Consider the following 12,727-nt stretch of genomic DNA (forward strand, 5'->3'; position numbering starts at 1 on the left):
ATGGATGCGCAGGACCTCCACCCCCTGGTTGTAGTGTCAGCACAGCAAGCTCTTCGTTCTTCATGGCCTCAGCATTGGAATATCTGTACACACGACTCTAGGTAAGTTTCTCTAGCTGGAGAACAAACCTGAGAGAATTCTCCCTGATTATTTGAACATGTGTTTGCAGCTAAGATCTGTTCCGAAATAGAGTCCAAACCTAGTAGATGGGACTTTTCTTTCTATTAAAGGGTGGCTTTAAATGTTCTGTCACAGATGCATAGAACAGTTGCCAAAAAATGGCTGTTAAAATGAGAAATGCAGGCTAAGAGATGCAAGCTTTCCAAATCAATTTAAAATATAATGGCTGAAGAAAGATAAGATTCTTTCAAAAAATTACTAAAATACAAATTTAAAAGTGACTAGATTTAAAAAAAGAGAGTTCAGATATAACTGACCTTTACCTAGTGACTGTAGCGCTCTTTAAGGGCTGTGTGTATGGTTTCTGGTCAACACCTTGTAATACTTTAAAATATGAAATATCCATAGAACAAATCTGGTTTATATTGCTATTAGGAATGTTACTTGTAAATAACATTTCTGTTGTATGCATGTCTGTTTTTCAACTTCGAATTTTCTTTTCCTATTTCACTGAGGCTGCATGTAGCTTAATTTTTGTCTGCATGTAGTTGAATAAAGCTTTATTTATTTTGATTTAGTTGCCAATTCTCCATGTCCTTTCCTCCTTCTTGAACATCTTACATCATTACAAAGCCTGATCTTCTGATGAAACGAACTTCTTCTTTGGCTCTTCTCATTCCTACAGGTTTTTAAAAAAAAAAAAAAAACAGTACTACAGTTTCACCGCTTTCTTCTTAACCCTGTCTTCCTATAACCTAGGGGTGGGCAAAATGTGGCCCAGGGGCTGGATGCAGCCTGCCAGGCCCCTAAAAATTTTAGAAAATTAATATTTATCTGCTCCTGGCTGCCTGTCATGCAGCCCTCGATGGCTTGCCAAAACTCAGGAAGTGGACCTCTGCCCAAAATAATTGCCTGCCCCTGCTATAACCTGACTGTAGTTGAAATGGTATCTTAAGAAGTATACCTAGAGAAAACAGGCATATTCTTTGTTCAGGGTATAGAACTTTTAAAGGTGCAGGACCTTGCAATAAGAACAGACTTTCTAGCCCACATGCAAGCACTTGCAATTTCTCTGGCCATCCTACATTGCTACCTGGAGTTACTTAGGGCTGTCTTCCTATGGCAAGCCCAGGTTCTGAATAGTCCTGAACAGTTTATTTTTGTACAGTGTTAATGTTCCTGCTGGTGAATATAACTTTCAACTCTAAGAAGTCAGTGGGAAGGCAATAGTATGTCCAAACTTCAGTGTGTCCCCCAGTAGCCTCTACAGTATCTCCAGTTTCTCTCCTGTCTTGTTATACCCTTTGGTTCCCACTGCTTCTCCAAACTATTAAGGGCCAACCTTTGACTCCCATTTTAGATGAAACTGTCATCTAGGTCTGAAACACCAGATAATTCTCTGCTTAAACTGCAAGGACTCCCTTTCCTCTTCCTTCTGGTAAATAGCTTAGGGGGTTTAAATCCATACAGAAGACCCAGTCTTGATTCTTCCCTCTACAGCTGTCCACTATTAAAATATCACTTTTGCCTGTGATCTTGAGTCCTTTGGTTCCTCAGAAACTTGTTTTCTTAGCTCTGCTCCTCCTTCAGTCAGCTGTCATCCTACATCAAAGGATGCTCCACTGAAATAAAAATTTTAGCCAACTTTTTACTTCCTCCTGACCTGCAACAAGATGAAGGTTGATTGTAAAAGATCTTGTTAAAATAAAAACCACCCCACTGCTGCTGCTTATTCTTCAGCTACCACTTGATCTGAACCTTCAAGAGGATTAAAGAATGTTTCCAATACAGCCAAAGTGTTGCCACCCATCCCTGATATCAGTTATGGCACTGTAGTATCTTTTTACCAGTATCAGTGGCCCTCCATTTTGGAGGATGAAGCAGTTATATAGGCCATCTCGAATAAACTTCTGAACAAAACATAACTTTCCCCTTCAATTTCTCCCTAGAACATTGCTTCTGTTTTGCCTTTTGACCGCTTCAAGAATTTCTGAGACGTGGCAGAGGTTTCGTATTAGAAATGGAGACCCACTCATTTTTGGATGTTGTGAAACCAACAACAAAAAATTATCCAGTGATTCAGGGAACCAATCAAAACTTTCATGTTAGGTTGAACTTTCCTGTGAAAGAAATATGCCTAAGAATGAAAACTATTTTAAGGAGCTGTGGTGGTACCCTGTGATTTGAAGAGGCAGTTGTGTAGCTTTAACCACTTAATATTAATTTCAGCTCTTAAAATAAATGGTACTCCTAACTGACAATCTTTTGAGAACCAGCAGAGAAATTAGTCATTGAAAGAGGTATAACGCTGAAGTGTGAACTTAGAAGCTGCTTACAATGCTTTAAATTACATACAGGCATAAGCAGTTTCATATGGGGAGTACTTCTGGCCAAATAATTGGATCTTTTATTTGAGGAGTAAAAAATATTTGGATAAGAATTTTTGTTTTATCCTAGAATAAAAGCAAGAAAATGTTGGAGAAAATGAAGGACATAATTACTATGTCTCCAGTCCTCTTTAAGCTAGACAAGGATATGGCAACCTTTTGCCACTGTATGCCACTGTTTACAACCCAGCCCCTACTGTAGGCCACAGATCTCAACACCCATCTGCAGTTAGAAGATGCTGTGGAAGAAATACAGAACAAGGCAAGTCTGTGGATGCAACTTTGCTCCCCACAGGAACTGTGGAACAAGATTACAACATCTATTAACAGAACTTTAAAGAGCCTTGCCCTGCAACTCCTGTAAGGCACTTTTAAGTGTGGGATCACAGTAAGTCCCAGGGCAAGGTGGGAACAGCAAAGCAAGGGATTCAAGGGTCCCAGCAAGCTTCCAGGCTTGCTGTGACCAGGCAGTTTAAAAAGCAAGATTGCAAGGTTCCCTTTAAAATAATGGTGTGATTAGGATCAATCCACATCCCAAAAAATCGTGATGTGGCATGATGCACAGCTGTTGGAACTGGATCCCACCACACAATTATTTTAACATATAACAGGGCTTACTGTGAAAGACTAATGCTACAAGGAGAGTTTCAGTAGTCAAAACTAATATTATTAACAAAAAGGAACCTCAGGAAATCATCTAGTGCAACCCCCTACGCAAGGCAGTATCACCTCTTTAAACCACCTCTGCCAGGGGTTTGTCTGTCTAAGCACTTAAATATCCATCACTAGAACTTTTTCACAACTTCTTTAATAATCTGTTCCAACATTTAACCGTTCTTACAGTTGGAAAGTTCTTCCTTCCATGTGATACAAACTCCCCTTTTCCAATTTTAATTTATTGCTATTGTCTTGTTTCTTATGGACACAGAATAATTGATGCCATCTTTACAACACCACTTCTGGCAACTGAACTTACCAAATCCCCATTTTTTCTCTTCTACAGACTACAGACCAGTTTTTCCAATCTTTTCTTGTAAGTCATTTTTTCTAGACTTCTAATAATTCCCCTTGGCTTCTGCTGAGAACTTCCCAATGTCCCAATATATCTATCTCTGTCTTGAAAATAGTGCCCAAAACTGGATGTTGTATTTCTGGGAAGGCCTCACCAGTGCTGAATAAATAATCACTTCCTTTGACTTGCATGTGATGCTCCTGTTAATACATCCTGGGATACTATTGGCCTTTTCTTTTTTCTTTATTTTTAACAATAGAGAGGATAACGGTTTTGATTTTTTTTGCCTTTATTGAAAGAGAAAGGGTCATTGTCCTGAAACCCAAACAGCTTAATCAAAAAAAATAAATTCCATATACATACTGATACTAGATATTTGTTTTTTCCTGTCTTTAAAAAATAGTTTCTGGATCTTAACTGAAAAAGTTCTTTTTTACACAATTTTTGCACTAGCTCTCAGAAAATGTTTCAGCTTAAAAATCTTCAGATGCTTCCTTGTGTCTCTTCACACCGGCAGGCAGTAATATAGTCTCTTGACCATCCTTTGAAGTCAGAGGGGTTGGTATTTGAAGACAGTGCTGCAGTCTTTGGTGACAGTTCCTCAGCTCATGGGCTGCCTTCCTATTCTCAGTGTTATCCTCTTACTTGTATGCTGCTTCATATACTGAACAGCAAAGTTGGAGTGCACAGGAGACATGCATGTCTGTAAGTAACAGAGTAGAAAAAATAAAACTGCACCACAGAGTTTGTTTTTTAACAAAATTAATGATCGTGAATAGTTCAGACTTGTTTTCCTTTTAAATTCAGAGGTTATGATTGTAATACAGTTATTTATGATGCAGGTTGTTCCTAGATGTCCCAGATGTCCACCTGATGAACCACTTGCTATTATGAAGCCAGAAATAGTATTCTTTGGAGAGAACTTACCAGAGCAGTTCCACAGGGCCATGAAGTATGACAAAGATGAAGTAGATCTCCTTATTGTAATTGGGTCTTCACTAAAAGTAAGACCAGTAGCACTGATTCCAAGTAAGTGTCTATTGAAGATGCTTGATTTCTTTTGTTGGGGGTAACAGGGGGAAAAAAAACCTCATTGTTTAAAAATCTTAGGTAATGCTTATCAGAGTTTTTGTTGCACAGAATCCCAAAATTTGCTAAAAGAGCTTCCTAGGTTCTGGTTCAGTGCAAAAATTGGACTGAAATCCCTTTTTCCCCCTGCTAAGTTGTTGGGGGTGGGATGAAGGGGGGGAAGTTTGCAGAAGGTTGCTGGTACAAATCTGAAATGTAAGAGGGACAAAATAGTAAAGTTGAATCTCTAGTAAGTATTTCTTAAAATAAAAAATGCATCACGTTTCTAAATAGTGAAAATATAATCTAAATCTAATACACCGGCAGGCAGGGACCGCATCCAGGCAGACCTGGATAGGTTAGAGAAGTGGGCAGATCTGAACAGGATACGATTCAACAAGGACAAGTGCAGGGTGCTGCACCTGGGGAGAGGGGACCAGCATTATGGTTATAGGTTAGGGGCTGACCCTCTTAGCAGCACACAGGCAGAGAGGGATCTTGGAGTCACGATTGACTCCAGGATGAATACGAGTCGCCAACGCGATGAAGCAATAGGCAGAGGCAACCGCACCCTGTCATGCATCAACAGGGGCATCACTAACAGGTCCAGAGAGGTCTTGCTCCCCCTCCATGTGGTGCTAGTCAGGCCATGGCTGGAGTACTGTGTCCAGTTCTGGGCGCCGCACTTCAAGTAGGGTGTGGAGAACCTGGAGAGGGTCCAGAGGAGGCCACTCATATGGTTGAGGGCCTCTGTGGCCAGCCCTATGAGGAGAGGCTGAGGGACCTGAATCTCTTCAGTCTCCACAAGAGGAGACTGAGGGGGGATCTTGTGGCTGCCTACAACTTTATCAGGGACCACCAGCAGGTGTTCACCAGGGCCCCCCTTGGAGTCACCAGGAACAATGGCCACAAGCTGAGGGAGGATAGGTTTAGGTTAGATATTAGGAAGAACTACTTCACTGTAAGGGTGGCCAGAGCCTGGAATAGGCTTCCCAGAGAAGTGATGCTCTCACCTTCCCTGGAAATCTTCAAGAGGAGACTGGATAGGCACCTGGCTGGGGTCTTATGACCCCTGCCACCACCAGTGCTCCTTCCTGCCCATGGCAGGGGGTCGGACTCAATGATCTGTCTAGGTCTCTTCCAACTCATTAATTCTATGATTCTATGAAAACGAATTAAATTTCTTCAGAAGAGTTTTTGCATATCTAGGTGTTTTGAGCTTCCATTCTCGCTTGTCATTTTTTTTCCAGTTCCCACTCATTTGGATTACGTATTTTTCTTCTAATAATCTTACTAGTGTACACATTAAATACTGAACAGCATTTGTAGAGAATTTTTAGTATCCTTCATCCCTGGAACTGATACTGAAACCACTTGTGGTGTTGCAGACTAGACAAAACTGTCCTAGTCGCTATTTCAGAAAGTGCTGAAATCCATTGTCAGCAAAGCTTTGTTTGCCTACTGCAGCAGTTGACAACCTTTTTAGATAGAGGTCTGGAGTGACCCAGTGCCGGCCAGAGGCAGGCAATCCCTAAGAACTAGCCACAACCACTACTTTTCCCCACAGCTGCTTGGGGAAAGTGACTGCAAGCTGAAGCCCTGCATCTGTTGCTCACTGCAGTAGAGCAGTGTTTGAATCCTTCATGGCCCCTTTTCCCCTTCGTAGCCATGTGTGTCTATTTAGGCAACATAGGGAATGTGTAGTAAGGAAAAAAAAAACTTCTACTGCACCACTCTTTGCTCTCCTCACTTCACTCTGAATAACTGGTTCTCTAGTCTCACATCTGAAAGAATCAGGGGCGGTCAGCAAGCCAATTTTATTCATAGTATCATCTGCAGGAGGTGGACTAAGCCGTTTTGTGTGTAAATAGGTTTGCATTTCAAATGAAATAATTTTGATTTAATTCAGTGGTGGTCAGTCTTCCAGTTCTGTGGGCCCAATTCCGTGTGCAGGATCAGCGCATGGGGTCAGTCTGCACACTGGATCCAGCCCTACAAGCCAGGCCATGTCATCTGGCTGGCAGGGCTTCTCACAAGCCCAAACATCTGGCAGCAGTGGAGTGGCAATTAATGCTGCCACTGCTGCCCCACCAACATATTTCTAGACCCATGAGGAAACTCATGGGCCAGATCTGGCTTGAGCTGCAAGTTGAGTACCACTGATCTTGTTAAAGGGAGATGGATAGAGATGATTACATAGAACCACAAAATTGCAGGGAAAGCACCTAGCACTACTGTCTGACTTACTAGATTTCTAGTTGATGGCTTGCTTAAACTTTGGTTAGATCAAGTTAAGTGGACATACTTAGGGAACTTTGAGAACACCAGTTACCAAACTTCCATCGATCATATTAAGGCAGCTTAACAACTGGTAACATTTTGTTGGCAAGCATAAAATTCATTAAGCACTTTTAAAGTTTAGTAGTAACTGATCTTTTCTGTGTATAGGTTCCATCCCCCATGAAGTGCCTCAGATATTAATTAATAGGGAACCTTTGCCTCATCTACACTTTGATGTGGAACTCCTTGGAGACTGTGATGTAATCATTAATGAACTATGTCAAAGGCTGAGTGATGAATATACAGAACTTTGCTACAACTTCATAAAACTTTCAGAAATAACAGAAAAACCACCACGAATGCGCAAGGAGCTTGAAATGCATTCAGCTGAGTTACCACCTACCCCTTTAAACATTTCTGAAGATTCTAGTTCACCTGAAAGAGCAACTCCCCCAGACTCTTTGCTTGTGCTTTCAGAGCATCCAACAAAATGTAGGGCAGAAAATTCTGAACTTGCCTCAGACTCTAATGGGAACTACATGGAAAAATTCCAGGAGGTACAGACATCCTCAGAAAATCCTGAAAGTATTACTGGCCAGTTAACAAACTTAGAACATCCAAAAGAAAATGGAGCTAACAATGGAGAACAGAAAGAAAAAAATGATATAACGCCGTCAGTTGAAGCTTTGAGGAAATGTTGGCCAAACAGATGTGCAAAAGAACAGATTAGCAAGCGGCTTGATGGTAAGTGTCAACGTTTGACTTCCTATTTTGGATATAGGTTTGGAAGGACTTTAAACCAATAAGATGTTGTAAAATTTTCTCTGTTGACTATTGACATTTTCTGTAGACTGGTATTAAATTCCACAGTACATAGAATCATAGAAAATTAGGGTTAGGAGGGACCACAGGAGGTCATCTATTCCAGTGGTTCTCAACCTTTTTTGTATCAGGATCCATTTGTAAACATCAATGGCCAATCCTGGGACCCAGTGCCCCCCATCACCAGTGTGTGGGCAAGGGGTGGGTATGTGTGGGGCATGGGAGGCCTCAGGCAGTCCCTTGCAGACTGGAACTCTCCCAGCCTGCGAAGGAAACCCAGTTTCCCCCATTTTTCTTCTTTAAAGGAGAATCTATTTTTAAAGTTTGTTCACAACCTTTTCCTATATTCTTGCAACCCACAGGTTGAGAAATGCTGATGTAGTCCAACCCCCTGCTCAAAGCAGGACCATCCCCAATTAGATCATCCCCGCAAGGGCTGTCAAGCTGGGTCTTAAAAACCACCAAAAACAGAGATTCCACTACCTCTTTAGGTAACCCAGTTCCAGTGCTTCACTACCTTCCTAATGAGAAAGTGTTTCCTGATATCCAACCTAAACTTCCCTTGCTGCAACTTGAGACCACTGCTCCTTGTTCAGTCACCTGTCACCACTGAGAACTGTCTAGTCTAGCCCAGCCCCATCTTCTTTGGAACCACCTGTTAGGTAATTAAAGGCTGCTATCAAATCCCCCCCCCCAGCAGACTAAGTAAGCCCAGTTCCCTCAGCCTCTTCTCATAAGTCATGCACCCCAGTCTCCTAACCATTTTCACTGTCCTCTGCTGGACTCTCTCCAACTTGTCCACATCCTTTCTATAGTAGGGGGCTCAAAACTGGACACAGTACTTCAGATATGGCCTCACCAGCACAGTATAGAGGAAACTAATCACTTCCCTTGATCTAGCGACACTCCTACTAACACAGCCCAGTATTTGTACTTGTCCTTATTGAACCTCATGAGATTTCTTGTGGCTCAACCATCCAATTTGTCTAGGTCACTCTGAATCCTAGCCCTACCTTCCAGCATATCTACTATACCCCACAGTTTGGTGTCATTCAAAGACTTGCTTAGGGTGCAGTCCATCACATCTTCCAGATCCTTAATTAAGACTTTGAACAAAACTGACCCCAGGACCAACCCGTGGGACACTCCACTTGATACCAGACCTCCAGCCATCGATCATTACCGGCTGAGCCTGACAATACAGCCAGCTTTCTATCCATTAGCTGCAACTCCAGTTACGCTTTGGGCTTCCTGATTTCATCCCTGCAGGCCCAAGCAATATTCATAGTTTCATAGTGCTTAGGGCTGGAAGGGACCTAAAACAGATCATCAGGTCTGACCCCCTGCCCCAGGCAGACACAAGTATGGGGTAATAACACTTCAGCCAAATATCTGTCCAGCTTCCTCCTGAAGACCCCCAAGGTAGGAGAGAGCAGCAGCCCCCTTGGGAGCCCATTCCAGAGCCTGGCAGCTCTAACTATGAAGTAATGTCTCCTGATATCCAGCATGAACAATTTGTGGCTGTTATTTATAGTAACCCCTGGTGGTGCCTGGGGGAACAGAGCCTCACCCAATTCCCGCTGGTCCCCCCTGCTGAGTTTGTAAACAGCCACCAGATCCTCTCTTAGCCTTCTCTTGTGGAGGCTGAATAGATTCAGGCCCTTCAGCCTCTCTGTGTAGGGCCTGACCCGCTGCCCCTTGACCATGCAAGTGGCCCTCCTCTGGACCCTCTCAATGCTAGCCACATCCCTCTTGAAATGCAGTATTCCAACTGCGGCCTGACCAATGCCACATAGGGGGGAAGGATCACCTCCCTGTACCTGCTGGTGATGCATCTGTAGATGCATGGCAAGGTGCGGTTAGCCTTACTGACCACTTCCTCGCATTGGCAGCTTATGTTTATCCTGGAGTCAACGACTCCGAGATCCCTTTCTGCCATTATTTTGACGAGAGGGGTGTTTCCCAACCTATAGGTGTGTTGCTGGTTCCTTCTCCCTATATGTAATACCCTGCACTTGTCTGTGTTGAATTCCATCCTATTCTCATCCACCCACCTCCTGTAACCTGCCTAGACCTAGCTGGAGTCTGTCCCTCCCCTTCAGCGTACCTACCTCGCCCCACATTCTTATAGTATTCCCTAGTCCAAGTTTCCAGTTACTGTAAACTTCCTTTTTTTGTTTAAGCTCACTGAGTTCTCTGCTAAACCAAGATGGTGACCTGCCATATTTGCTGTTCTTCTTGTACATCATGATGCTTTGTTCCTGTACCCTCAGTAAGGTTTCTTTAAAGTACAGCCAGCTCTCCTGGACTCCTCTCCCCCTTAGACTGGCTTACCAGGGGATCCTGCCCATGAGTTCCCTGAGCAATTTGAAGTCTGCATTTCTGAAGTCCAGGGTCCATACTCTGCTGCTCTCCTTTCTTCTGTTTGTCAGGATCCTGAACTCAGTCATCTCATGGTCACTGCTGCCCAAGTTTCCATCCACTTCTACATCCCCCACCAATTCCTCCCTGTTTCTGAGCAACCAAGGACCATGGCCCCTAGTCAGTCTCTCCAACACTTGCACCAGGAAGTTGTCTCCAGAGCTCTCAAAAACCTTCCTGGATCGCCTGTGTACTGCTGTATTGCCATCCCAGCAGATGTCATACATCTATAGCAGAAACCCATCACGATATCACTCCCCTCTAACTTTAACCCAGAGACTTTCAACAGGCCTCTCTCTCATTTCATAGTGGAGCTTTGAACAATCACATGGCTCTTTTACAAACAGTGCAACTCCTCCTCCTCTTCTCCCCTGTCCATCTTTCCTGAACTATTTGTACCCATCCATGACAGCTGTGTCTGTTTTTAAAAAGTCATTAGAAAGACATCTTGGCAATGTCTGCATGGTGTAAAGGAGATACACTGCCCCAATTCCAGAATCAGCACATGCAGAGCTAGTGCAGCATATCACTGTGAGTGTGCAAATAAATTGTGCTGAAAATGGCTCTGCCGCTTCCTGTTTTTGATCTAACAGAAGATAATCGCTATGTAGTGCTAGCCTGTGCCATAGGGACACATCCTAAAACAGTGTCTGAACAAAGGCCTGAAAATAGTCTGAAGAAAAACAGAATTCCTTTCTCTCCTGTTTACCTAAATAAAACAAGCTGCTACAGTGCACTGAAATGAAAACTAGACTCAAGAGATTGAAGATAATTAGAAATACTTATTTTTGACAACATTTCAATGGTTGATTATCAAGTTCTAAATTAAACCTAAAATTATTGTTCATTTATATTCAGCACTGTAACTATTCTACAGTATTTTGGATGATGATAGCACGAGAGTCTATAGAAACTGAATCTTGCAAGTGCAAGTCAGTGCTTTTTCTTATAGATTTTCAGTTCTGATATTTTGGAGTTTCTGTAAATCCTTATGGATGGAAACTGCTAGTCACATAGCCTACTGCACCACTGTGAAATATTTACAAGTTACTACCATTACAAAATTCAACTGGTATATTCTCTTTCCAGAGCAGTGGTGCCCTGCAAACCCAATCCAGTGTACAGGTAGTGACAGTGGGAGAGCGGTGGCAATTCATGCTACCACTAACCTGTCCTAGTGTCCAATATCTAGACCCATGGGAGCTATATGTCAGTCACCTCAGTTCTAGAGCAAAGACTATTTCTCTCTGCGCTACTGTAATAATGTTCACTAAAAGTGCTGACAATTCCAGGAAAACATCAACAGTTTCCAGGAAGAGACAACTGTTTTGCTATAAGAATGTGATAAATTGGTAAAAAGGTTATAAATACCAGCTATTTTGTTAAAGTGAAAGATTATTTTAAATCTTAGAATAATATATGTGAAGTTTTACCTTGTTAAAGCATACATTCCTTATCTTAAAGAGCTTGGAATCTCCAAGGATCCTGGTTTTCTCTCTTTAAAAATTCAAAATTGTCAAATAAAAATCAAGAATTTTCAAAATCCATGTCTTTCCTCAGTTAAAATGAAACTCCACTAATATATAGGTATCAGTTGAACACCTTTATTAATATATTTATATTTTTAGCATTTTGGAAGCCTACCACTGCCTCAATCATTATAATAAAATAAATTCTAAATACCTATGTACTTTGGTGTTTAATTTAAGTTTTTTCATCAAAGAAAAATCAGAGCTTCCTTTGCTCACCAGGAAATGGGTCCAACTGCAGCTGTCCCCTGCCCCCATTCCCCCACACCACTGCTTTGTGGCACTGAGCAGCTCCGATATGCTAGTGCCCTTCACTCCAAGTAACAGCCCTCCTGAGCACTGCCAGTGCCCGTCACTCCTGACGTGCAGCCCCTGGTCCCAGCTGGTACCTCTTACTCCCAACCCACAGCCCTCTACCCCTCACCCCCAGCCCCACTGATGCACCTGACTTCAGACCCAATGCCTCTAGGCCCCAGGCTCCCGGTGTGTGGAGCAGGGTAAGGGCCTGACCATAGGCAATGTGTCACAGGACATGAGGAAGCATGTGCACCTGCAGTGGAGCACGAGGCTGTAGCCTGGGTGGACTGGCATCTGGCAGAAGCCACCTCCACAGTCCAGCAGGTGGCAGACAAGAGGACAGAGCAGGGTGGTGAGAGTCATTACTGCTGCTGCCACTGGGACCCCCACACCAGGTTCACTGCCAACAGTGCAAGGAATAACAGCCTTGTGGGGAGGCGGGGAGTGTGGCAGGTTAGAGCTGCGGCCTGGCACACAAGTGGCTGGAGGAGGCAAGAGCAGCATGCCCCCCTCCCCCATCTGTTACTCCTGGTGCTGCTGGCAATGCAGCTGACATGGGGGGTCCCAGCAGCAATGAGTCTCGCTGACTGGCTCTGCCCTCCCATGCTGGGTCCTACCTGCTGGGCCACGGAAACAGTTCCTGCCCGGTGCGTGTCTGGCCAGGCTTCAGCCCTGTGTACTGCTGCAGGCATACAAGTCTTGGGGGTGGGTTCCCCCACCATATCCCCTGACACATTACCTATGACACCCGACTGCTCCCCAGGAACATGTGCAGCAGCAAGAAGTTAGCC

General features: G+C 43.4%; 1 protein-coding gene across 1 annotated transcript in view; it reads left to right on the forward strand.

Annotated features, from left to right (window-relative positions):
• The window catches only part of SIRT1 (sirtuin 1), a 38,537-nt gene that overhangs the window by 21,754 nt on the left and 4,056 nt on the right, over positions 1-12,727 (forward strand). Inside the window, exons 8-9 of the mRNA XM_019538640.1 lie at positions 4,362-4,548; positions 7,036-7,611. Coding sequence (XP_019394185.1) covers positions 4,362-4,548; positions 7,036-7,611 — 763 coding nt within the window. The remainder of the gene's footprint in view (positions 1-4,361; positions 4,549-7,035; positions 7,612-12,727) is intronic.

The sequence above is a fragment of the Crocodylus porosus genome, unplaced genomic scaffold, assembly GCF_001723895.1.
Source record: "Crocodylus porosus isolate Cpor-Errol unplaced genomic scaffold, CroPor_comp1, whole genome shotgun sequence".
Classification (NCBI taxonomy): domain Eukaryota; kingdom Metazoa; phylum Chordata; order Crocodylia; family Crocodylidae; genus Crocodylus; species Crocodylus porosus.